A 26,712-nucleotide genomic window follows, 5' to 3' on the forward strand; every position below is an offset into this window, starting at 1 on the left:
GCTACTGAGAATCACTGCCAGAAAAAGCACAAAATATGTATTTGTCCATATATATATATATATATATAAAATATTTACCCTAATATTATCTATTGAATTAAAACAATACATTTACTAGTTTCAAATAGCTTAACAATTTATATAAAACAATAAAGGTATACTCCTGAGAAAAAAGATTTCTAGAGCGATTTGGCTTTAAAAATATTGAATATCTACCACTTATCAGTTTACCATCAGCAGGAAAAATATTTGCAACAATATAGAGGTACTTCTCTTTCAACAACAGGCTTCTGAAGCGTATCATCTCCAGAAAAGCCGCTTCCTCAGCTTGGAAAAAAGTCAGTCCCTATTCTCAATGGAAAAATTCCACTTCCCACTGAAACTATAAAGAAATGCATTATTTAAGGATGCTAATATTTGTACAGTTGTTCCTATCTGCATCTCTGTCCCTCTGTGTATCTAATCCATGTTATGTAGTTTAGCTTGGACATTTATATGGAGATTCACTATATCCACATAAACTTATTCTGTATAATGCGTAGGACATCTCCTGCACTGACACACAGGTGTTTGGGGATGATGACAATGACAACAATGATCATGATAAAAGCATAAACTATATATTCCAATCCATGCCAACCCCTAGCTGAAAGCCAAATAATACCTATTAAACTGAGGAGATAGTGCACCCCCTGCAATAATAAAGGAATAATAACACTTTGATTTAGGGAGAAATAATACTGTCTCCTCAACTCAGCACTTCATTACATTCTGCCCTGTATTGTTTCCTAGTGGTGCCATTTATCTGAGCTTTGTTCCCACAACTTGACTGAGCGTAGACCCCTTAAGGGCAGAAATGTCTGACGTTGCTTCAGGACGTACCACAGTATTTCACAGAGTGCCGAGCACATGATGAATGCACAGTAAATAAAGGTACATTTTTCCAGATCTTCACCAATCCATTTTCTTTCTAGTCCCTTCTGAATTGTCAATGTTTAAAACATGAAAAATTAGAGCATCTGCGTAGCTTATGAGCCATGGGTCTTACAAACATACTCCATAATCCATATAGAGAAAGAGAGTTGAGAATTTGGTTGTATTTTCTTTATAAACTGTGACATTTTTAATATTTTATTAGTCTAAACCAGATTTTAAAATGTGTTTATTTGGTCAAATATATAAATACCTAAATGCCAATGGAAATTCAATATTGTGAATTTATTGGACTTTGTTTCAGAAAGAGACTTTAGGGCTTCTGAGCCTCTATTTTGAATCTCAGGAAAATGGCACCATTCCCACGCTCATTGTGAGGTATGTGAAAAAACCCTGAGTTAGTTTTGAAAATTTTTAGCTACAAAATTTAAAGATATACCAAAGTTTTTCTTCTTATTCATAACAACTCAAGTTTAATGGCCTGTTAAGAATTCAAAAATGTCCAGAACTTTATTAGGTGTATTTCCTCTAATAGCATAGAAATGATGCTGAAAGCACTTGAAAATAAAATATGAACAGCGCAGTCTAAATAAGAATACTACTCAGAACTCAGAAAATTTTAGAGACCATAATGTGAAAACCAAAAAGGGAACTGAAACTCAAATATAAGCAACTTAAGATTCTCCATGTTGCTTTGAACATTTTTTTGGTAATAGAATGATTTCTCCTGAAGACCAAAATTAGTGGGTTTCCTCCTCTCCTGCAGTATGAGAAGAAATGCCTTTACTAATGTCAAGTAAGCAGAATATTATTGCAATTATTGAGCTCTGTATCCAAAAATTACTTTCTGATTGTCAAGGAGGGTGGATCACCAGGGTTATGAACATGTTAAATGATGTATGGACATCAACACAAAAATCCTGGAGCTGTGTCTGCTCTCTACTTCTCTTTCATTGTCTAGAGTAAACTTAAACTTTTAAAGTTTGTAGACAGGCCCTTCAGATATTATGGCTCATATTTTACGACTGGTGGCAAAATTAGGAAAGTAACTGGCATAAACAACTGACTAAGGGTTTGAAGTTCCCATCCCTTTAGACACTGAAAAATCTTCTCTGGAGTTCAAATTTAAGAAAGCACAACAGGGATGTGCTTATTACACCCGTTTTGAGGTGGAGCGTTTGGTTAAATAAATACCAACAGAATAGCAAACAGATGCCAACCTTCCAGATAAGAAGCCATGCTTAATCTGCATCTAGGAAGACGGTACATCTGTTGCAAATAGCTTACGACATCTACCTGAAAACACTTCAATAACCATGGAACTTTTTTTGACACGTTCCAGTACCGATGCCAGGCCCTGTTTTTAGAACACTGAACACGCACCATATTGGCTGGCCCAGGAGCTGGAAGAGGACCTGTGAGAGTAGGCAAAGACTGTACACAAGAGTGAATTTTTGGCTAGCCAACACTAGAAAATCAACTAGTAATGATTTAGAAGTGCCAGCTGGCATTTACTCAGATTTAATGTTTTACTATACCAGAATAATTAGAAAACTTAAAGTCATACAACTTTAGAGATAGAAAGCCTTTCCAGAGAATTGAGCACTCTCTACTTCTCTTGTTTACTCTGATTTTTGGGGGGAAGAGATTTGTTTTTGCATGATCTCTAGTGACCTCCCTGACCCAGCAAATTCTCTCCTTGAGTAAAGAGGAAAATGAGAATTAGGAAAGATAAATACTGGCCCAGAATTATTTTTTCACCTGAATTTCATATGAAATAGATTACTAACATTTCCTCCAAATACTTAACTTCCTTAAGGAAATACCATCTAAAGCCTCAACAAACGATTCAATAATTACCATTCTGACACATCTTAGATCTTAGAAGACTTAATTATTGAGCATAATTTCCCTGGTCAATCAAAATCAATATCTGGGCACATGAGCACAATTAGAAAGAAGCAAATGGAAAAAGCTACCCACAAGGTGTCCTCAGCACACAGCCATACAATTTCGCTTAGCAGCTCTGGAATTCTCCACAAGCCCCCATATCCCCAGGCCCCCCTCCGCTCCCCTGTAAAGATAGAATGGCAGAGTAGAAATGAGAGAGTTCTCAAAATTAGGCAGAAATTGTCTTAGGTCTATCGCTTAAATATGTGACTTTATACAAGCTTCTTAACCTCTTTGGGTCCAAATCCTTATCCACATAAAATTAATAATGCCTACCTTGCTGAGTTATTGTGAAGATTAAATAAGATGACCCCTATCAGTACATGGCAAACCTTATCATCACTATTAATTATTAGTGTTACCAGGACCCTTACTACATGCTACTTAATTTCCCTACAGTATTTTATCTGGATAGGAAATACTGAGTGGGTAGAGCTGTGATCAATGCTATCTCTTCCCATCTCACTGGAAAGCTCTAGTATTTGGGGACAAACGAAACAGAACAGTGGCTACCAGTTTGTAATCAACCAAGAACGCATTCAAAGCTTCTCAACCAATCACAGTAACTATAAAATACAGAGACCATGCACATTACAGAATCAAGTGATTCTCAGATGAGGTAGATGGTAGTGTTGGAAGGTGATAATAATCAACGACACTAAAAACAGTATTTACTGTGTGGTAGGCATTGTTCCAAGTGCTTTATCCAAATTAACTGTTGAATCCTCATAGCAATACTTCACGGTAAGTACAGCAATTTATCCTGTAGCAACACGTGAGGAAACTGGCAGAAATAACTCACTGAAGGTTCACAGCTAATAAGTGGTAGAACTTGGGATTACAACCTAGGCTGTCTTATCCAGAGTCTGTACTTTTGACATGACCACCTCTTAATCAAAGGCACCATTGATGCATCAGTATTATCTGTTCTAGAAATTTTTAGGAACATAGAATAAAAGATGGTAATATGTGTAAAAGTGACTTTATTTTTATTTTCAATGATGATAGTTCCTGAAATATTAATATTATTTGTTCAAGGAAAAGTTAAGAGACTTTGATCTGGTGCTCAGCCTCAGCAGACACTTCTGCCCAGACAGGCTGCCTCTGACCATGATGCGCAGACCCAAAGAGCACTCAGTGAGACAATGAGCAGCAAGAATCTAACAGAGTGGCATTACATAATAGACACATGTTTTCTTTTGAAAAATAATTTAAAATCAAGGAAACCAAGTCAGAACAAACTAAATCTCCCCTACATAACAGAGCATGTGGGGGAGAGTAACTAAAATTGCTCCAAGTGCTCCATGCACCCCGTAATAAGGCCTGCACATAACTCTACGTCTTTACTGGTCTATGAAGGAGAGACATCTTATCACAGTTTTATGGATGAAGAAAATAAGTGACAGATACGGGTTTTAAACCCTGACCTACTGGAGTCCAAGACTTGGATTCATTGTTTTCTCTCTTTCATTGTCACAGTGGTTTGAATAGCTAAGATCTAGTCAACACTTGCAATGGGCAGTTGTTCTTTAATTGAACCCTCTCAACAATAGGAAGTAGGTAGGGCCATTACATCTGCTCACTGCCTTCCTGAGGTCACACTCTGCCCCAGCACTGTCCCTTCTCTAAGAGTTTCCCCAGGAGGATTTCAACGCCTTCTTGAGTGACCCTAAAATTAAAGAGGTGGGGGTGTCCGTGTAAAGTAACCCCACATTCAGGTCTCCTGAGAACACTAAGATGCCCTTATCGGAATTTCTCTAAGTGGACAGCAGGAGTGGGATGAGAAGTTCCCACTCTCCCCAGTTCCTTCTCCCCAGCACCCCTGCAGCTGTTGTGTGATGAGGGATATTCTATCACGGCTTTGATCTTACCAAATAGAAAAAGCAAAGGGAAATTGGCATCTCTTGTGAGGACTTACGCCTCCATTCCAGAGCAACTCTGATCACTTTCCTTCTTTTCCCATTACTAAAAGGTTTTGCTACTCATGATCAACAGAAAAGGAATAGATATATACTATATAAACTTAAATAAATATCCTTATAACTAATTTTATTATTTAAAAGCATAACTGATATACACAAGACTTATTAACAGCTATAAAATTTAAAACCCATATGTTCTGGACTTCATATGGATAAGAATATAACATATAGGAAGTCACTATAAAAACAAAAAGAATAAATTCAGAAAAAAAGATATAGATAGAACATAACAATGAGCCAATAAACTAAGCATACAATACTCTCCAATTCAATGCATTTAAACCATTTGCATTTTGGTCCTCTTCATTAAAAGGCAAATTATTCTAAGGCTTTCATATTCATTCAGCCATGACTTTTATTTGTTTTATTTTAAGCTCCCAGTGCATTTCATTTTAACACCTAGATATGATTTTAATTCAATTACACAGCATTAAGCTAGGAACCCAAGAATATCACCAAAAGTGAAATTAAATTCAGATTTACATTTGGTCTTTGCCTGCCAGTTCTCAATAAAGGAAATTTGATAGGGTCCCAAAGGAAGGGAGGGACTTGAGCTTTATTACTTCGTATTGGCTGGATAAAAATAAAACCTTGTGTGATTCTCTACCCAGCACAGTCTAATATATTACTGACTAATATTTTCTTAGAAATGATATCCAAAGACTATTCCCATGAAACATGATCAAAATGTAATGTGGACAAAAATACCCACATAATGATTTATAATTACCGAATACAGTCCTAGCTGGAACTGATTCCTTATTTATCCAGAATGAAACTTGAGAAAGAATTACTGTCATAATGCATGGAATATACGTCTGAATCATAAAATAACCCATCTTCCGTCTCAGGTGGAAATAAACCGTCATAACAATATATTCACCTGCAAATGAAATGTGCAGAAAATGTGTTATTGGTTCTGTGGGCAATTATTCATGGCTTTATAATCATTTTGCAGACTAATAAACAGTATTCTAGGCAAAGAAAGTATCTGTTGTACGTAATACACAAAGATGGAGAAATACATAGTACCCCAATGGGGGAAAATGATTTTGAGCATCATTACACAGAAAAACATTTTTGTAGTATGCAGTGATTAAGCAATTTAATAAGGTGGCTAAAACTTTAAAAAAAAATTCTTGCTGTGCTATTTTAAAGGTGTAGTACTGAGAAAGCAATTAGCCTTCATTTTCAGCATCTTCAAGTGCAGAATTTAGACCTAACTTTTATGGAAAATCACTAGAAAAAACTGAAAACATACAAACACACACAGATGAAAATATAAAGCTTAATTTTAGAAAGAACTGAAATGCGCAGGTATACATTATGTATACACGTATGCCTGGGGGAAGGTAGCCTTACTGCCTTCGTTTTAGGAGTTTTATTCCTAATGCTACATATGGGAAGAAAAATACGAAGACACACATATAACACTGAGCTATACATAACATCCCTGAGTTCAGGCATGTTTTATTGGCATTTGGACAAAAACCTAAAAAAAGCTAATAAGTAAGTAAACCGTAAGATTTCTGGTGACTGTTGATAATATATTTTAATGTTACATCGTAAAAGAACATATTAAGAAAGTTACTTAGGAAGAAGCAACCTAAGATTCAGAAGCCTCAAATCCTCCCAAAATGTCTAATTAATCCCACTGCAGGCTGAAAAATAAACGTTTAAAATTTCTGGTTTTGCCTGGTGATAAATGTATGTGAGGAACAGTTGTAGAACAAATAATAATCAGCCATTTTCCCCCAGTGAAGATGATAAAAAGTAAATCCTATGATTCTCCCCATTCACATCCCAAAAGTAAACACAGACCAAGAATCACCAATAATAATCATCCATCTACTTGTGGGACAGTTTTAATATATTCTCTTAATATATTTAATAATTAAGCTTTATATTTTGCTTATACTTTTAAAGAGAAGGAGAGGGTAACATCATAAAAATTGGGCAAGATTTAAAAAAGATCCCAGGAAAGCACCAAAAACACAGGGAAATCCAGTGTTCAAAAGTCAGTGGTCAGATTTCCTGCCTCAGAATTCTGTTGAAAATAGATTTAATATAATTGATTATGACTTTTGTTTCTGAATAGGAAAATCAACTCACTTTTCACATCCCACCAATTCAGAACTTATTTTAACTAAATTAAGATTTAAATATAAAAAGAAATTCTCAGCTGTGACTTATGCATCAGCTCTATTTCTGGAAACTTTCTGTATGTCCCCTGAAAACACTAGAGAGTTCAATGAACAAGCTAGGACAAAACCCCACTGCTAATGCCTAGTAGTATGTTGACTTCAATTGTTAAACATCTCACCTGTAATGGATTTGATAGTTTCACTTGATACAGTTTGCCCAATCAAGTCATACTGAACCAAGCTGGAAGACTCCTTTGGAACTTCTACTGATTTCTCAGGACCTTTTGTCCAGGTATAAATCATCTCACTCTTCGGATATGCATCTGGATGAGAGCACAGAGTGTGGTTAGAATCAGTGCTCCTTTTCCTTCAGCGTTGATGGTCAATGATTAAAAATATTACATGTGTTCAAGAAAGATGGATTAAATGACAATGAAAATCATTACAACTTACTCAAAGATGCTTAAGATTAAGAAAACTGTGGAGATTCAATAAACAGCCTTGCAGCTGGGCATATTTTTTGTTTTTTTATGCCAAAGATTTGGAGGAGGAGAGACTAAAACTAAGGCAACTAAAATGCAACGTATGCATCAGTGCATTTGGATATGTTTCCACACTCATAGGATAAACAGTTAAAAAGCAGACATAATAAAGCCCCCAAAAGTACTGTCAAATTGCTACTTGCTTCCAGTCTAACTCACTTCCACTACTTGACCAATATTGACTTCTTCCATCCTCATGCTGTTCTGCCAAACAGAAAAGTACCAGATGCTGCCTGTAATAATACAACAACAAAAACCAAAAAACAAACCCTACTGTTGAGAGAGCTCTCCAGGGGTCACCTAATCCAGACTCTGCCTCTGGGCAATACCCATGCTGTCTGGGAACCATTCTGTGGTGACAACTGGCTACACTGTTTGTAAAGCTCTCTGGGGAATATACTTACACAACCAGTTCCACTACCTTTAAACTCTTGCAATCAGAACATTTTCCCTTCCATCTTCAACAAATCCCTCCCAGAGGCAACCGAAGCTCATTTTCTATTATTTGGTGCTCAATGCAAATGGAGGCCAGCTGTTTGCCTACCAGTCTACCCAGAACGGAGAGCTTGGCTCACACACAAATAAGTTCAAAGAAACCAAGATGAACTGTGTGCTACCCTCTGCAAACCTTCCTAAAATCACCAGAGCACAGTAGGTCCTCAGTGAAAGAGCTTCATTCTATAAAAGGAGTTGATACCTCGGGAGACTTTCTTTACAAACAACTTTTCAAAACAAACTATGAAGCTTGTGTTGCGGTGTAGCGGTTACGATTATGTGACAAGGTTTATCTTCTGAAGTATATACATGCTTAATCATACATTTAAAGTCCCGGAATGCCACGTTCCTGCTCATGGTATTTTATATCACGCAACCTTCGCTCAGCTATCCTACGTTGCTAGAATAAACTTTCTCCCCCTTGTTTTTCTCTTTCCTATGAATTATAAACATAGTTAAATGGCATTTTCCTCTTTCCAGAGTAAGTAAGGATCCTTATTTGCTTAGTAGGATGGGCCTCTTTTTTTAATTCCAACCCCAAATCATCAGCTTCCAAGGAGTAATTTCTTTTTTTTTTTACTCTCTTTTTTTTTTTTGATTGATTTATAGTCAGTTTACAATGTTATGTCAATTTCTGGTGTACAGCACAATTCTTCAGTCATACATACATGAATATACATATATTCATTTTCATATTCTTTTTCACTGTGAGCTACTTCAAGATCTTGTGTATATTTCCCTGTGCTATACAGTATAAACTTGTTTATCTATTCTATATATACCTGTCAGTATCTACAAATCTTGAACTCAAGGAGTAATTTCTTTATTTTATTCAAATCTGATTGAGGGCCAACTATGCTCAAGTCACCCTGGAGAAGGCTTCCTATGAGAGCTGGAGGGGAATGGGTGGGAAAGGACTGCCTCTAGATTAGAGTATCTTGGGTGAAATTTAAATTACTACAGTACAAATCGTTTTAAATTCTGGCCCCAGTAAGATCATCCTTTCTGTCTACCTATTTTTCTGTTTTTATCATCTTATTAAATCACTGGTCAGAGGAAAAATGATTCTAGCTTCAAGTTAACCCAACTGAATATTGTGATTACTAGGTGTTATAAAAAGCATGGTGACTGCCGATTCTCATTAAGTTAAGCAATGAGCAATAATAACAGCAGGCAACAGTTTCACAATCAGTGCGACGAAGAATCTGAAGCAATAGTAAAAGTCAGCATCTATTTTTGGTAGAGTCTGATTGAGTCAAATATTTGAGGCAGACGTTAGAAGAGGCAATCACATTTCCTGCCATCCCTGAGAAGGCAGCTTAGGGGAAAGGAATTCCATATTCTGTCCTACCCATTCATTCCATCCTCTTGCCTTCACCTCCACAACACAGGCCACATCCATCTATCTCACTCCTCCTCTGGTACCACGCTAGTCTAAGTCATCACCATCTTTGTACTAAGACATACAGCCTCCAACTCTTCTCTGCATCTTCTCTAGTTTCTCTAGAATCCATTCTTCATAGAAAAGCTGAAATGAAATTGTGAAATGTCAAAGAATGCCACGCCCCTTAGTAAAACTTTCCAAAGACATCCTATAGCATTTAGAACAATACCCAGACTCCTTAATGTGGTCTATATGGCACTATAATATCTTGCTCTGTCTACATATCAGACCACATCATACTAACAGTGCTGCTTATGTTGTAACCTATGTCATGTCAAGAAGCCCTAAACCTTTTTTCTGCTTTTTTTTAAGTCTACCGTAAAGGATTCTGCTTAGAACAGAAACTGTTAAACTACAAAAAAAAAAAAAATAAAGATTTATACTTCCTATGTTACACCACCAACACATGGAGTTCAGAGGTTCCTAAATTTCTCCACTGATCACCAACCTATTAGTTATGAATCAATTTACCTAGGCTATCTAGGTAGGCTAGGGAGGCAGAAATAGGGTGTTGCTCTTTGGGGGAAAGGGGTGGGTTTTACTTCTTTATTTCAATATATTAGATAATAAACAGTCTCCTAAAAGTCAAATGTTGACCAGTTGTTGTCATGGATAATGATTTAAATGTTGGACTATGGAAAATCATGCACGTGTAAAAATATCAGCTGTCATAAGATAATCATAAATTCTAACAACATCGTGTATTAACTTACAACTCCCAAATTTCAAAGGGCATGCATGACCATCCATGGGGAAATCCACCAATCTCATGGGACATTCTGCACTTATGGTAAGCCTATGATGGAAAAAAGCAATTAAACAAAATCAACTCTTTCTTTTAAAATAATTTTATAGATCCCTAAATGAGGAAGAGGGAAGGAAGGAAAAAGAAAGACAGGAAGGAAGGAAGGAAGGAAGGAAGGAAGGAAGGAAGGACGGACAGGAAAAACAGAGGGAAAAAGGGAGAAAGAAAACAATGACTACCTCATTGTGTATAAAATGGTGCCATTTCTCATAATTCTAAAAAGCTTATTTGGAGCTGTCATATTATGTGAGACAGATTTCTTTCCGTTCCTGAAAAAAGTATCAGGGGTCCATACTTTTGTTACCATCATATTGTTCAATCTCAAAATTTCAATGGGGCCATCGTATTTTAGTCTTTTGTCAATCCATGTCTGTCTGAAGAACACATCCATTGTGTATTCCTAGGGAAATTAGTTTGTGACATATTCAAATCACAGATGACTACACATAAATATGGAGAAAAATGCATTAAATTCTAGCCTCTTTCACACACACACACACACACACACACACACACACAAACTATCCCAAACAAAAACAAATAGGAGCAGAATTTTTCAAAACAAATCAATGGAACCAAAAGATTCTCAGCAATTAAAGCATGTTATATCCATCCTGATACCTTAATCTTCTACATTTGTTAGATAAATATATTATCATACATGTTAATCATTCAAGAATAATTACTATAATTTAATAAAACTGCCAGCACCAGGTAATTACAGTTGTACTTCGTTTTAAATCAACTAGCAAAATTAGTTAATGTGTAACAATTATCATTGCACAATTAATCATAAAATTGTACGCATCTCTTTAAGACAAAGTAAAACATGTAAAACAGAAATTTGATGTCCACAGAATTTATTAAAATTAGCCTAGGGTCAAGGAAAAAAGTAAAGTTGTTTCTTTGACGTGTAAACTAAAAATATTTACTATTAGAGAGCACAACTGAATGGATAAATTAATCCTGACCAGTGCTTGATCTTCTAAGCTCTTTAAGTGTGAGTGAGAGGGAAGTGGGGGAAGGGTAGTGAGGAATTGGACCAATATAGAATACTAAATGCAATTATGACTACAATATAGTTTCATACCAAAACTAATTACACTCTCTAATTTTCTCCTCCTCAAAAATCTTCTAAGGGAAAAAATATTACATACAATATTGTGCTATGGGGACTCATAATAGAAAGTTCTTTTCTCTGTTGAGAATAACTCCAAACCAAAAGATACTCAGATGTTAGAGCTGCAATGCAAATTCAGTGTCTTACTTCTTATAAACTTTTTAGGCTGTTCTTTGACTTCCTAGCTCTGTGTGATCAACTGCAAAATTATTGTTAATTGCCCTCTTTTCTGCATATTTTCTTCAAACCTCAAGAAGTACATTTAATTTCCCAAATACCTACCATTTCAACATCAGAAACAGGTCCAAAGCTAGTGACATATATGTCAGTTTTCACTTCTGTAACAGGACCTAGTAGGTATGAAGTAAACAAATGTGAAAAAAGAATTACCACTCTAACAGGCAAGGTGGATTTGATCATTAAAAAGTAAAGACAGATAGATATAATCATGGTTTTACAAGCATCTTAAATTTTCAGTGAGATAATGCATCTACACACACACACACACACACACACACACACAAATGTAGACAAAAGAACAATAAAACCGGAAAGCAATGTTTACTTACAGGCAAAAAGAAACCCCAGTTACTTACCAGGAACCTTGTTCCTTCAAAGATACATCACCCCCAGGCACTGTGACAACAGGCAGTGAGGGAACAAAAGCTTTTAGCCTTTGTGATTTTTTTAAAGTCCATCATCTGATTGACCTTTAGTAAAGAAGTGAGCTGTTAAAAAGAGGGAACTTAACCACAAGAGTGAGGAGGAGAAGAACTGTAACGGCCGTGAGGAACGCATCTTTGGTGAGTCGAGGATACTGGCAACCAACTAATACACAAAAATGAGTTATGTCACCTTTAACAACAGGCAGACCATCCACTGGTGATTAGCATCAAAGACAAGCTCTCCTAAAAGTCAGACTTATTTACACTTTGCTCCTTGCTGTGTGAGCTGGGGCAAGTTACTTAACTTCTCAATAGCAACAAGCACACGGATCAGGCAAGACTGTGGATAGCAATCAAATGAAATTGCTCACGTGAGACCCCAAGCACAGTTACTCTCTCATGGAAGGACTTAGCAAGTATTAGTTTCTCTTCACTTCCAATAATGACCACTACTGAGAGTCTTTCCTCGTCTAAATAAGACTGGTTCTGGAAAAAGTACATGTGTGTGTTTGGCAGAAAAGAAATATGGCAGCATCATGGCAATGGGGCTGGCACAGATTTTAGACAAAGGAAAATTACTGCAACCTGGGTTAAGCATGATGCTAAAAATCAGGGATTCTGAAGTTCAAATTTGGCTCCAACACTTTCTAATCATATGATTTTCGTCAAGTCACATATCATCAGAGGTAAAGGTTTTAATGAGCATTAACTGAAATGATACATGTAAATCACTTGTCCCAGTCTCCAGAACATCACATGCTCAATAATGATAGTAATAATTATTATACATAGTATTGATTTTATCACTAATAAAAACTAAAATTTGTTGCACTCTTGAATGTTATTTCTTAACTGATGGTTTATAACACTGTTTGGCCAGGGGCTACATATTCCATCCTGGAAAGAATAACATCTGCTATCAAGATGGACTATTTCCCTTGGATACTAGCTGGGCAATTGGATTTATGCCAACAAAACAAAACAAAACAAAACAATCCACGAAAAGCAATTGGAATAGTTTAATGCCCTAGGTCTAAAGTTATCCTCATAACACTAAAGTTATCCTCAAAAAACTCACAAAAAGTAGTTGGAATAGTTTAATGCCCTGGGTCCAAAGAATGAGAATATTTCTCTCTACATACAGTGAAGATCAAGACACAGAAGTAAAAATAGTTTGAGGAAGAATGACAAAATTCCTTTTTGAGTAAGTATCCCAAGAAAAATGTGTCCTTTGGAAGCACAGTGAGAAAAAAAGTATAGATCAGGCTGATCTGCCATGAGTTTTCATTTTTTAAAAAATAATACCTTTGGAATACAGAGAGAAAATGTGAAAAGTTAGTAGAATTTTTGTTTGAATGAGAAATTGGAAACAACAGCAACAACAAAAATATGGTAGTAATAAGCTTACGTTCCAAGTGTTCCAGGAATAGACAGGTAACCCAGGAAGCAAGCAAGGTGTGTTGAACCTTAGAATATAGAGATTTCATTCAAGAAGTTTCAAAAGTAGGAGAAATCACTCTCCTAATTTCTTAAGGACAACTGCCAACGTGTTCAAAAACAAAAAACAAACCACTATTTCAGGGCAGATCAGGGCAAGGAGAAATACTCAGAACAATTAAGGTTGAGTAAGTCCTGCCAAAAAGACTGTTTGAAAAGATTCTTGAGAAATCAAGTTACTTTGAAGATTAATACAGGATACTGGTTCTCAAACTTTAACTGTATCAGAATCCCCCGGACGGTTTGTTAAAGCACAGTTTGATGGACCCCACCCCAGACTTTCTGATTCAGCAGCTCTAAGGTAGGGCCTGACAATTTTCATTGTTAACAACTTCCTAGATGATGCTCTATTTCACAGAAGGTGTTTGTTTTCTAGAACAATATTTATCAAACTGTGTCCTGTAAAATATTAATACCATAGGTGTTCTATGGAAGCAGGGGAAGTATAGGAGAGGATGGAATTAGGCCAATCATATTTTTCCTTATAAATGTATTTTAAGGTGTGTGGGTGTATGCTAATTCTTATGGTTATAATGATTCCATGATAATGATAGATATTTTCAAATTCTTATATAACATACTACTCTTTCAATGATTCCTGAAAAACGTTTTATGTTCAGAAATTACAACCTCAGTTTTTGTTTGTGACATTATTCAGTATTTGCTTTATATGATCATAAACATCTCTGAGATTGAATAAGATCCTAAAAACATAAAATTGGTAGAGAAATTCCATTTGGACACCGGTTCGGTCACTATGTATTGAGTGACCACCTGCTGTAGGTCAGGTTCTATGCTAGGACCTGGGGTGACAGTGGAAGCATGACTCACAAGTTCCCTGCCTCAGGGAGTTACTGTGTGACTGCGGGAGTCAAAGTATAAATAATAAAGAAATAAATGAAATGGAAGAATGCTGTCATTCACAAGAGAAACAAAACAGGCTGTTAAGAGAGGGAGAGACTGGGAAAGCCACTGCAGATTTTTTTAGCCACCCTTCAAAGCAGTGACTTTTAAAATGAGACCTAGAAGATGATCATGACATTGAAAGAGTGGAGAGAGCTGCATTTCAGGTGCAGAGAACTTCAAGGGGAAAAGCTCGGACAGAGCACCTACTTCTCTGCCCATATTCTGAAAGCCGTATCCTTTGCGCAACATATATATAGTATGTTATGGTGACAGTTGTTAGACTTGTAGAAATCCCAGTGAAAGAAGTTGCTGCGGGCTGAATTCCGTTCCTCCTAAACTCATATGTTGAAGGTCTAGCACCTAGTACCACAGAATGTGATCCTATTGAGATAGGGTCTTTACAAGGAGAATAAATTTAAACTGAAGTGGGTCCTAATCTGACTGGTGTCCTTATAAGAAGAGGAGATTAGGACACTGAATCACAGAGAAGGAAAAAACATGGGAAGACACAGAGAACTCGCCATCTAGGAGCCAAGGAGAGAGTGCATAGAAGAAACCAATTCTGCTGACACCTTGATCTTGGACTGCTAGCCTCAAGAATTGGGAAAAAATAAATGTGCTGCTATTTAAGCCACTCAGTCTGTGGAAAATATATACAGAGGTTGATATCTCTCCTGCGTTCTTTTCCCAAGTTTTCTCCTTCTGATATGCAGTCCAAATCTGCCTCTGCTTATAGGCTGTGACAAGAAGTTTGAATCGTATCCCTTAATCAGTGGGAGACCACTGAGGGTTGGATATAAGGAAAGTATCTGATCTGAATTATATTTTTTTACAAAACCACTCTGGCAGTTTTAGGGACAGCAAATTAGAGAGAAACAAGGGTAGGAGAAGGGCTCTTCTCAAAGGCTGCCGTCCTAGCCCCGTCAGGAGATGACGGTGTCCTGGACTAGGGGTGTAGCAGTGGGACGGAGAGTGGACAGATCCAGGGGTGCGTATGTGTGCAAGTGCTCACACAAAGAACAACAAGCAGAGATACTGTTACTATTTACTTAAGGCCTTCCATGTGCCAAGCAGGTTCCTAGGTTCTTCCCATATGCTATTTCATTCAGTCCTCACAGCACCCTCCAGGGGTGACACTATCATAAGAAGCTTATGGATCTGGAAACTGAGCTCACACAGGTTAAATATCACATTCCAGAGCCAGAATTATAACCCCTTGTATTGAGCTCTGAAGTGTGTTCTAGATTTACTACACTATTTCATTAAACAATAAATCAACAATTAACTACTTATATATGATTTTACACATTTACATACCTACAATTCCTGTTTTGTTTCACAAGTAGTTTCTGAGCTATGTTCCTGCTTTTCCATTCCATTCCATAGGCCTTTCTAGGCCTTTGCTCTTTTTCCTATTATTGCAAGCTTGAGTCCATCTTTGTCTCCTTAATGGCAAAGACAAAATCTTAACCCTCTTGGAAGTCCCAAACTAATACAGTGCCTTACACATTCTAGGTGGTAAATAAGTATGTGTTGGATTGCCTTCCTAATATCGTTTTGGTAGTCATTTTAAAATCACCCAAATGGAAAAACATCAGTTAAACTACTTCCTGATTAAAGCAGAATCTGTGTTTTATTTGTATTTGTATCATCCCCAGAATGAATCTCAGGCCTTAAATGTAATAAATTTCCAATAAATCAGTTTTCAGTAATGATCACTATGCAATTAAAAATAATTCTTAAAGATGCTTCCTGTAACACTACTGTTTAAGATGTTCAAATCAGCCTTCCTAAGAGCATAATTATGTAGAAGCCAGATAATTTTGAACTTGGAAGGACTTCTCATAATTTTATATGCATTTGTGTAACACAAAATGCATCTTTTATTTTAAAATGTCCTTCTTTGGTAGCAGGGAACTAGTTTTTCATCCCCCAAATAGAGTGGACAATTTCTAAGGCAAAGTGCTCTTCAACAGTCTTCAAAAAAGCCAAGACCACCAGGATCAAATTCAGAGGAATACTCCTATTGTTATTAATTATCTTATTCATATCTTAATTAGTGTTGTTAATTATCTTATTCATTATCTTATTAATGAATCTAACTTGCTTGGAAGGGGGGAAGGCAATTAACAATGTCTCAAATAATTTCCCACTGTTTATTTTAGCTGTACAAAAATACCACTTTTTAATTTCCTCTCCAATAACAGGGTCCAATCTGATGTCACACTCAGGCGAAAGACATTTAAGCTGTTGTGCAGATGTTGAAACAAGTCAACCCTTGTTCTCCACACTCCTCCCCAACTATGCACTGGAAGACAGATTTCTAGTTTTTCAGCCACTTAAATCTATGTATCTAGCTACATTTTACAAAACACTATTAATGTGTCTCCCCAGATCGAGAGACTTAGAGTACTTAAGAAGTACAACAATAAGGAATCTTAGTGAAATATTTAAAGAAATCTCTAATTTCACTTGTCACTTACAAAATATAGAAACACTAGCCTTCCTGCATATTAAACAAGGAACAGATGTCTACCGATATTGTTGAGAAAGCAAATAACTATATAGTTTTACTTAGATGACATTATAGATTAGTGCTTCCTTGATGCTATGATCCTTCCGTCAAACCAGCTCTACTTTTTCAATAGTAAAACCATCAAAAATAAATAAGAAAAGTACTAAACACAAAAATCATATATGAGCAAAAGATGAAAATGCAATTCACAGGAGGAAAATTCTTGCAGGCAATAAAGGTTTGAAAAGATGTTCAACCACAATAGAAATCAGAAAAATTCAAATCACTTCATATTAAAATGCCATTTCAAGTATTCATGTATATATGTATATATATATATATAAAAATTTCTTTTCTACAGTGTTGAAGGGTTTATGGATCTTGAATCTCATATTCATGTAAATGGGAGTTTGAATTTGTAAAACCACCACAAAAAACAGTTTGGCATTATCTCATCAAGTTGAACTCCCACTTACACTAAGATCCAGAAAAATCCATTCTTGGATATATATGCAAAAGGAACTCTTGCACATTTACAGCAGGAAATTTGGACCAGAATATTCACAGCAACACAATCTTGGAAACAAGCAAAATGCCTACTGCCAACAGAGCAGATGAATCAGCTGGTTCCCATGCAATGGGAATATCACACGGCAGTCAAAATGAATGATCTGTAGCAATACACAGCAATAAGAATGAGTCTTAGGCATACACAATTAAGGGGGAAAGGCATCAAAAAATTATAAATAGCATGTCCAAAACAATTCAATTTGTAAAACTTCAATTTCTTTATTAAAAATAAAGTTGAGCTAAAGTGATATTCAAATCAATCTACGCAACAATTTAAAAAGGATGCAGAATGGTGGTTTGGATGGGAAAACAGGCAAATAGGATGAGGCAGACCAAGGGCAGAATAAGCCGTCAAGGTTTATTAATGATTTAAGTGAGTGTTTATCATATTACAATAAATGAAGGAATAGATGAATAGATGTATGGATAAAAGGTTATATGCGGACCAATAATGAGAGTATGTCATGAACCAAAGATTATTAATCCAGAATCCAATTCTATGCAGCAGAATCTTTTTTCAAAGAAATACATTAAAAAGGCCTAGACAATAACACAGCTCTTTGTTTAATGATATATAAATGCAGGTTGATGTATTTTTCATCTAAAAGAAAACTAACATCCCAGTTAAATAGTATTTAAATGTCCACCAAGATATTAACAACCTATACAACCTGGATTGTATAGTGCTTATTCCAGGAAACAACAAACGCATTTTGCATATTCTTGCCCTAGAGAATGTGTATGTATGTGTTAGTACCAGGCTATCTTTTTTTTGTTAAACCAAGAGCATGAGAAAGTAAATTTGTGTTCTGGATTCTACAGTGTCTTGTCTTCTCAAGGGCATATGTCTTTCAGTTATCCCTTCCCTTCACTCCAATATTAAATTATTCTCTACCAGTCTGTTTCCAGTGGTACACAAACAGGTTATGGTATTTCTAATCCTTACAATAAGACAACCTTCCCTCTTCCTCTTCTCTTTCATATTTAAACTTCTGGGGGGGAAAAAAAACCTATGCAGATAGCCTGGAACTCTTCGCTTCTAATTTACTCCATTACCTATTAAAATCTAGTTTTCATGCTCAGGATCCACTAAAATTCCTTTAGTCAATACCATCAGTTTTTCCCTGCCCACAGCATTGTTCCCAAAAACTTCAAAAAAAAAATTTCTTTGTCTCATTTTTAAAAAAGCTCTCCTGATGCTACTTCTTATTCCACTTACCAGCCCATTTCTCTGCTTCCCTGTACAAATGCCCAGAAACTCTTCCCGTTCCCTCTGGAACCCACACAGCCAGACTTTCATCTTCATCACACCACCAAAGCTGCTCTTGTCCAAAATCACTGACGATGGAGATATTGCTAAATCTAGTGGTCCATTTTATGTTCTGTTCCTTCTTAATCTGTCAGGAGCATTAGACAGAATTGATCAATCCTGCCTCCACTCTGAAGTCCTCTTTTTGATTATTTTTCACTTAACATCCAGTATGTACACTCTTTCTGAAGTCTTCCTCCTACCTCAAAGGCTACTCCTTTTCAGTCTCCCTGGGACAGAGATTCCTCCTCCTTTGTCCCCACCTCTTAACACTGGGGACTTCGAAATGCAGTATTTCTACCTCTTCTCTATCACCCTTAATTCCTTCGCGATCTCTTTAATCTTATGGCTTTAAATACCATATATATTGACATACCAGGTATCCCTGCATCCCAAGCTTATCTTTACTTTATGTCTAGTAAGCATCTCAAATGTAACATATCCACATACAAACTGTTCATCCACACTGCTAAGCTGCTTCTGCCACAGTCTTGGCAGCTCCATTTTTCTAGATGTTTAAGTCAAAAATGTTGGAGTCAGAACTGACACCTCCCTTTTTCTCACATCCCATATTCTAGCTGCTGCCAGTGCACTAGAACTTTAATATATAACCATTTCTTACAACTTTACAAACTTCTCTACCACAAGCTTGGTCAAAATGTCCATCATCTCTTGCTTGGTTTCTCGTAAAACATCTTTCTTCGGTGCCCTTGACCCTGACTCACTGTTCTCAATCTGCAACCAAGGTGAGCCTTTGCAAATTAGCCAGTTCAGGTCTTGCCCCTACTGGAATCCCTCTAATTACTTCTGATATGGCTCAGAGTGAAAGCAAAGTTCTCATCAGCTTGCGAAGCTTTCCACAACGTCATCCACGTATCACACTGACCCCTTCTTACTCCTCAGCCCTGTTAACTTCACTGCAGTGACATTTCCATGCATGTTTACATGTAGAGCTCCTTCTAACTAGAAGATCCCACCCAAATGCATCTTATGCTCTTATCTATTCAGGATCATAGTTCAAATACCACTTCATTCAAGTCCCTCCTAACTATTCTAGTTAAAACCGCAACCTCCTCCCCTGCTTTATACTACTGGATAAGAGTTATCAACATCTGACACACTGTGTATCTTACTTACTTCTGCTGCTTCTTCTCTGTCTCTTTCAGTAGAGTATCAACTCAGGAGGGCAGGGAACTGCGTCTCTTTTGTTCACCAATATATCCCCAGTGCCATCCTAGAACAGTGCCTGGCATATATGGTATGATTAATGAATTTTTGATGAAAAGTGAATAAAATGAAATATCTCCATGTGACCAGTACTTACTTAATATCTTAAAAGAACTTGAGAGGTATCTCATCTCTCCTTCCTAAGACATTCCAAACCCTTGGCTGCAACCCACACTTTCCTAGTGCCTGCCTTTATCACAGTCTACTTTTTCTCATTCTCCTTTGACAATTCTACATTTTCTGCCCTTACTCAATTGTTAATGTTCCTTGAGGCTTGGTTCTGGGCTCTTTTCTCTGCTTTTTCTAGACTCTTCTCTAGACATGTACTCTCATAGCCTTATATACGGCAAACTCCAGGCGAAACTCTCTCTGATATTCTCAGCCAAGTACAATCACTAGGATGCCACATATGTGTCCTAAGTTTAATATACCTACACATAATCTCTTGATTTCAACCCCACCTTCTGTACTGTTCCTCTTCCAGTCTTCTCCACTCTAAATAACACTATCCTCTGTCCATTTTCTCAAAATAAAGAATCCAGGAGTCATTTTTTATTTCTCTTGTTCCTTTACCACCTATATGGAATCTATCACCAATTCTTTGTTGAATTATACCTCCAAAATGTATCTGACTTCCATCCGCTTATATTCATCTTTGCCACATCTACCATCTTAATCCAAGCCACCATTAACTTAATGGAGAGAACCAAGGAACTAAAAGCTTCTTCATTGGTCTTTTTGCTTCCAGTGTTGTTCCACATCCATATCTAGGCCTTTCTTTTCATCGTGCAGCAGCCAGAGGGATCATGTTATAATGTAAGTCATTCCACGTCATTCCCACCACCTAAAAATCTCCAATGCCATCTAGGTTCACCAAAAGAAAATTCCGCTACAAAAGGCCTTGCACAATCTGGCTTCTGCTAACAACTCCAAGGTAGTCCCATGAGATTCTTCCTCTTGCGTTCTGGATCTCCGGGTTCACTGGACCCCCTTCATTGTCTAAATCTCAGCAATTTAGTATCTTAGGATCTTTGCACTTGCTTTTTTTTCTACCTGAGAACAATGTTTGCTTATTCTTTCCATGTCTGTCACCATTAGGTCTCAGCTTAAAAGACTTCCTCTACCACTGTATCTGAAAAAGATCCCTCACCCAGTTTTAACTCTTTATCTTAGTGTGCTACTGGATTGTTTCACAGCATTATCTTTAATTATTTTGTTATTTGTTTCTGTTATTTTTATCTCTCTATACTGTTTTGCTTGTGTCTGATTTAGAAATATATCTTACACCTTAACATTGTTCTTGGCACACAGCAGTCTCTTACGATCTATACGTTCAACAAATGAATGAACAAAAATGAATGTGACAAATCACAAGAGAATGAAGCTTTGACTTTCTGTTGCCCCGTGGATTTAAAGTGCTTTTTTCACCTAAATATTTTAAAAAAATATATTCTCTGTCAACATACAATTAATAAAGCTCTGCCCATGACATACCAATTTAATTTTTAGGTTGAGCTATAGGTCATCTGAAAACATTGCAAAGATATTTTCATTTCTATGGGAAAATTATTCCAAATTTACCTAAGTGTATACATTCCCCCAAGGTTTGCTTTTCCATTTTAAAATGTTATTAAAGCTTTAGAATACAAGTGCTCATTTTACTCCTTTGGGGGAAATGTAGTTTTGCTTATTGTAATGACCTACTTAGTAACAAGAAGGTATGTTAATGAAAATTTGACTCTTGGTAAACAGAAGCATGCAAAAACATCTTAGAAGTAGTTGTAGCAATAGACCAACTGGCTGACTAAGGGGTTGAAAGAGTGAGGTATGAGTTCTGGCCTTGTCAATTAGTAGCTGCAGGGTTCTTGGGTAATTTAAATGCGTTGCAACTTTTCTCAGCTTCCTCTCCAACAGAGGGATGATGCCCGCCCTGCTTATCTTTTTGGGTTGTTGTGATCATCTTATTAGACACTGTATGTGAAAATGTTTTCAAAACTGTAGAGGACATTATTAATGTGAAGTCCTACTGTGTTGGCGAACAACCTTGCAAAACTGACCCTAGTGCTCCACTCCCATTTCAGAGAGCTTGTGGAAGACAATCTAAGGCAATCATCTAAGTTTGTATTGATCTGGAAGCATTTATTATTCCAGATCATGTGCCTTAAAAGATTAAGATGCACAAAAGGTCGTGTGATCCTTCAATAAACGGAAGTGGGTAGGGACTGGCTACCTAAACTGTCTCCTGGTGGTCAGTACAACCTTAGCTATGCGTCTTTAAGAAGGTGTGTAACCTAACCGTGTCAAAAGTGGATACAAGCCCAGGAGACGATTTTCTAGCTCCTCTGTGGAAGGGTACACTTGTGTGCTGCTTCTAAGCAGGTGCAAGCTACTTTCGGATGATAGCTGACCGATTTGTCAGAAGCTGAAAGAAGCTACCCCTTCAGATGTCCCAGTCTAGCTTCCCTCACTCTGTCTCCTTCCTTCCCTTCTCACCTTTCCCTCTTTCCTTCTCCAATGGGAGAATGTGGGAGACAAGGGAGAAGATATCCTGGAGGGATGAAAAGAAAGAACCATTTCAGTTTCTTTTACTTCCTCATTGCAAGCTGTGCTACTGAGTTAAAAATATGTAATTTCATTTCCAAATCTATTTCAACCCCTGCCTGGCCTACTGAGCAATCACACACCATCCAGTTTCAATTCCAATCTTTGCTTTTAGCTTTATTTTAAATGGAACACAGCTAAGTTGTATAAACAGATATAAAGTAAACGCTCCACAAAGAGCAGAAGTAGGATTAAAGGAACCAGGAAGTCAATCTGTTATTTATAGCATACCGGTCAAAATCAGAATTGTTTTCATTTCATTTCTAAAATGCCAAACTTTCCACAAAGTATAAAATGTCAAAGAAGGGATCAAACTCATGGCGTACAGGAATCTGTGCTCACAATGAGTTTTCTTTTTATTTTCAGTGGTGTTCATTTACACCATCTTGTAAACAGATTACACACTTTCCGCAGGTGAGAATGACTATTTCTCTGTCACATTTGGAATACTACATAGTTACAGAGAATGACCCACTTCTAAAAAAATGAATCACATTTACCACAAATATTTATGAGCAACAGCCCCAAAATTGTGCTATATAGTAAATTATTAATAGCTAATCCACTGCTAACCCTTGAAGTAATGTGAATTCAACCCCTTCCCATAAAGTGAGAAAAGCATCTCCATGTGGGTAGTGAAGATCAACTGGCAGAGACAAGGAAGATGACTAATAATGCCCTTGAAACGTTTCAGCAGTACCGCAGCCACCCAAAAGCCAGTCATGGCTTATACAGGTTGATTTCATTCACTTTATTGTCTATATACTATCACGGGAGAGGGTAGTTGGTAAAGAGGATGTACCTACAATGGACCTCTTCTTCCTTTTGAATTATAACTTGCGTTATAACCAACTGGGCAGATATTATTTTAATTTTCAACATTTAATAATAAAACCATATAGTTTCAATAACTTTCCACTTAAATTTACATTCTGGGACATCCATTCGCTAATGAATATTTAAATTGCGTGTGATTTGATTCTTTTTTTTTTCTTTACTTGAAATGTCAAGCTTAAAACCTTTATGGGCAGATAAATCCTCTTTTATTGATATAATATCATCTTAAATGGCATCACATCAACTGAAACCTTCTCCACAAAATTATTTCTGGTCTAAAGTGATAATTTTCCAGTCACTTAGGAAAGATCATGCATTGACAAGTGATTCACTTCTGTAAGGAAGGCTTTTTTCAGAGTTGCATGAGGCAGAAGCAGTACTGAGCATCCTACCCCTGGAGAGGCAATGTGAAAAGAATCAGGAGAATCTTTCATCCTTCTCATCTGTCTTTGTCACTGTCAACATGCAAAAACTGAATTAATATCCTCAATGGCTCCTCCTAACCTTCTCAAGAAGATCCAGGGGAAAAAAATGGCTCCTGATTCCAGAAGACCTGATTCCAGCCTATCATTAGTATGATGTTCCCCTGTATATATCACCTTCTCTTCCTAGTCTTTGGTGTTCCCGTTTGTCAAATGAGAAGAACAAGACTAGACAGACTCCAAAGACTCATCCAGCTCTAACCTATTCAATCTCTTTTATTTCCAACAATTCTTTCTAACCTGGGGCCAGACATCTTCGAAAAAATGTCTAATTCTGTCCTCTTTCCCTGGAGCATCCTGTTCCCTTTTACATTCTACACTCCTCATTTTCTTAGCTCCTAATCACCCTCAATAAGAAGCTTAAATGCCTCTGTGCTTCTAATATTATGATACTCATCACAGAGTATCTGCTATCAGCCCAGCCTTCATGGGTTTGTCTTTTAAATCCACAACCTGACCTGGGTTCACATTCTGCCCATGCCACTTAATGTGTGAACTTGGACGGGTTGCTTAACTTCCCAAGCCTCAATTTCCTCATCTGTAAAAGAAGAATAGTCCTAGCCTTCCCTCCAGGTTGCTGTGAGGATTAAACAGTAATGCCTACAAAATGTCTGTAAGTGAATGTCAGTAAAGAAATACGGTATTAGTTATTATTACTACTACTTCTAGAATGTAAGCTCCTTTAAGATGGAGCCTATGTCTTGTTCAACTCATTTCCCAAGAGGAACCTAGCTCAGAGGAGTGGAAAGAACAGGGACTTGGTGAGCAGAAGACACGGGCCCACACTTTGGGTAAAGACATGGGTTCTCTCTGAATTGGACTGAAAGGGTATTTGAGGTTGAGAAAGATATCTTGAGACTTCTGTGGACTTGGAGACTCGCACAATGCTTGCCACACAGACTCTCATTACATAAGCAAAGGGACTATGAATATGAAAAAGAGCAACAGTACTGTTAGTGGATGTGCCTTTTAAAGACCCTTTATAGATATTTACTGAAGGAAGAAATAAAGCTGAAATACCTTGGACTTCAAAGTCTTAGGAGGGAAGTAAATGCCACCTCCCCACATGAAGTAAAATTTCATCCCACTGTGGAAGAGAATAGGGGAGGACTGAGTTCTCCAGCAGAGCAGGCAGCTTCGTGCCCCAGATTCACGTCCTAGGTAGAACACGGTGGAGGTTTTGGCAGAGGGACTGACAGCACATGGGAGGACAGGGGACCTCAGATCAGCTGTCTCAAGTGCAACCTGCTCTGAGCCAAGTGGCCAGGTTCCTGGGAAGTCCATTCTCAGGGCGCAGCTTTGCAGCGGGGCAGCTGAGCCCCGAGTTCCCATTTTTGACTCTACCCCTCCAACCTCCCCCGCCCAGCAGTCAGGTCCCAGGAGGTAATTAGTGTGGGGGAGAGGCGAAGCTTCTGAGGGGGCAGGGAGATGGGAAAAGACGGGTGGGGGCGGTCTTCTTGTCAGAGGTCTCATCAAGAGAGAAAGAGAGAGGGAGAGGGAGAGAAGGAGAGGAAGAGAGAGGGAGAGAGACAGAGGGAAAGAGATTGAGAAAAGAGTCAGAGGGAGAAGGAAAGGGAGGGAGAGAGAGAGAGATTGAGAGATTTTTCATTTCTGCACGCGAGGCATACCTAATGATATTCCCACAGATAGACAGGCAGATGGAGAGAGAGACAGACAGGACACACTTGCGCGTTTGAAATTGTTCATACCCCCAAATCCAGGACGAAGCCTGTTGTCATAACCATCGAGTAAACTGTCCAGGATGCGGGTAAAATTTTCCGGGCATAATTTCTCCTCCTTTTGGTTCTGTCCTGGGGATTCGTTTAAACTGCAAACGCACGAAAAAAAGGAGGAGAAGGGGGGCGGAGGGGATTATTTTAAGGATCGATCAGCAAACAGGTGGAAACAGGTTTATCTTCTAGGAAAAGAGTCTCTTGCCCCAAACTAAAGGAGGCAGGGCTGAGGGATGGGGGAGAGAGAACTGGTCAGAAAAGGCGCACCCCACCCACGCAGACCCCCAACCTCCATACTCTTCTTGGACCCGGCGCCCCTTCTGCTTTCCGCGTCTACGCGGTCAGAGCAAAGCCGGCTACGGCCCCTGACCTTACAGCGGAGACCGGAGGGTCTGGTTCGCCCTGGGAGGGGCGGGCGGCCGGAGGAGACCCAGTGCTGACCCCTTCTCCACCTCCCCCGGCCCCCAGCACCCCGGGAACTCACCAAGCCGCCAGGCACAGGAAGTGCAGGAGGGCGAAACTGACCCCGAAGGACGTCGCGATCGCGGGTACCTTCTTGGCAGAAACCATCTTTGCAACATGCCATACTTCAAGCCTGTTCACGTTTCCAGGCTCTCCAGATGCCCTGAGCAGGGTGCGAGGCGAGGGCAGAGGCTCTCGGCGGCGTGCGCACACTCGCGCTCACACTCGCCCGCGCTCAGCCAGCCCCAGCCGCGGTGGGCGCGTGTGTGCACGCGGGCCGGGGAGGCGGAACCTGCCTTTCCGCGCCCCCTCCTTTTCTCGCCGAGCTCTCGACTGTATGGAGAGCTATGTATACCGCTCACACCCTTTCGTGCCTGTACCCCGAAGCTGCCGGGGTTCACCCTGGGGCGCTGGCACCGAAAGGCTGAGTCAAGTTCTTCCCCACCTTTAACTCTGGGGAGCAGGACCCGGAGCTCCCGCCCCTCCTCGCGCT

At 38.2% G+C, this 26,712-nt stretch overlaps 1 protein-coding gene across 1 annotated transcript in view; it reads right to left on the reverse strand.

The window, feature by feature from the left end:
• The window catches only part of GABRA4 (gamma-aminobutyric acid type A receptor subunit alpha4), a 64,227-nt gene extending 37,754 nt beyond the window's left edge, over nucleotides 1-26,473 (reverse strand). Inside the window, exons 1-7 of the mRNA XM_006183372.2 lie at nucleotides 26,242-26,473; nucleotides 25,734-25,852; nucleotides 11,698-11,765; nucleotides 10,475-10,695; nucleotides 10,204-10,286; nucleotides 7,189-7,332; nucleotides 5,596-5,748 (exon numbers count right to left, since the gene is read on the reverse strand). Coding sequence (XP_006183434.1) covers nucleotides 5,596-5,748; nucleotides 7,189-7,332; nucleotides 10,204-10,286; nucleotides 10,475-10,695; nucleotides 11,698-11,765; nucleotides 25,734-25,852; nucleotides 26,242-26,327 — 874 coding nt within the window. The 5' untranslated portion in view covers nucleotides 26,328-26,473. The remainder of the gene's footprint in view (nucleotides 1-5,595; nucleotides 5,749-7,188; nucleotides 7,333-10,203; nucleotides 10,287-10,474; nucleotides 10,696-11,697; nucleotides 11,766-25,733; nucleotides 25,853-26,241) is intronic.
• Between the last annotated feature and the right edge of the window lie 239 nt (nucleotides 26,474-26,712).

This window comes from Camelus ferus, chromosome 2 (assembly GCF_009834535.1).
Source record: "Camelus ferus isolate YT-003-E chromosome 2, BCGSAC_Cfer_1.0, whole genome shotgun sequence".
Lineage (NCBI taxonomy): Eukaryota > Metazoa > Chordata > Mammalia > Artiodactyla > Camelidae > Camelus > Camelus ferus.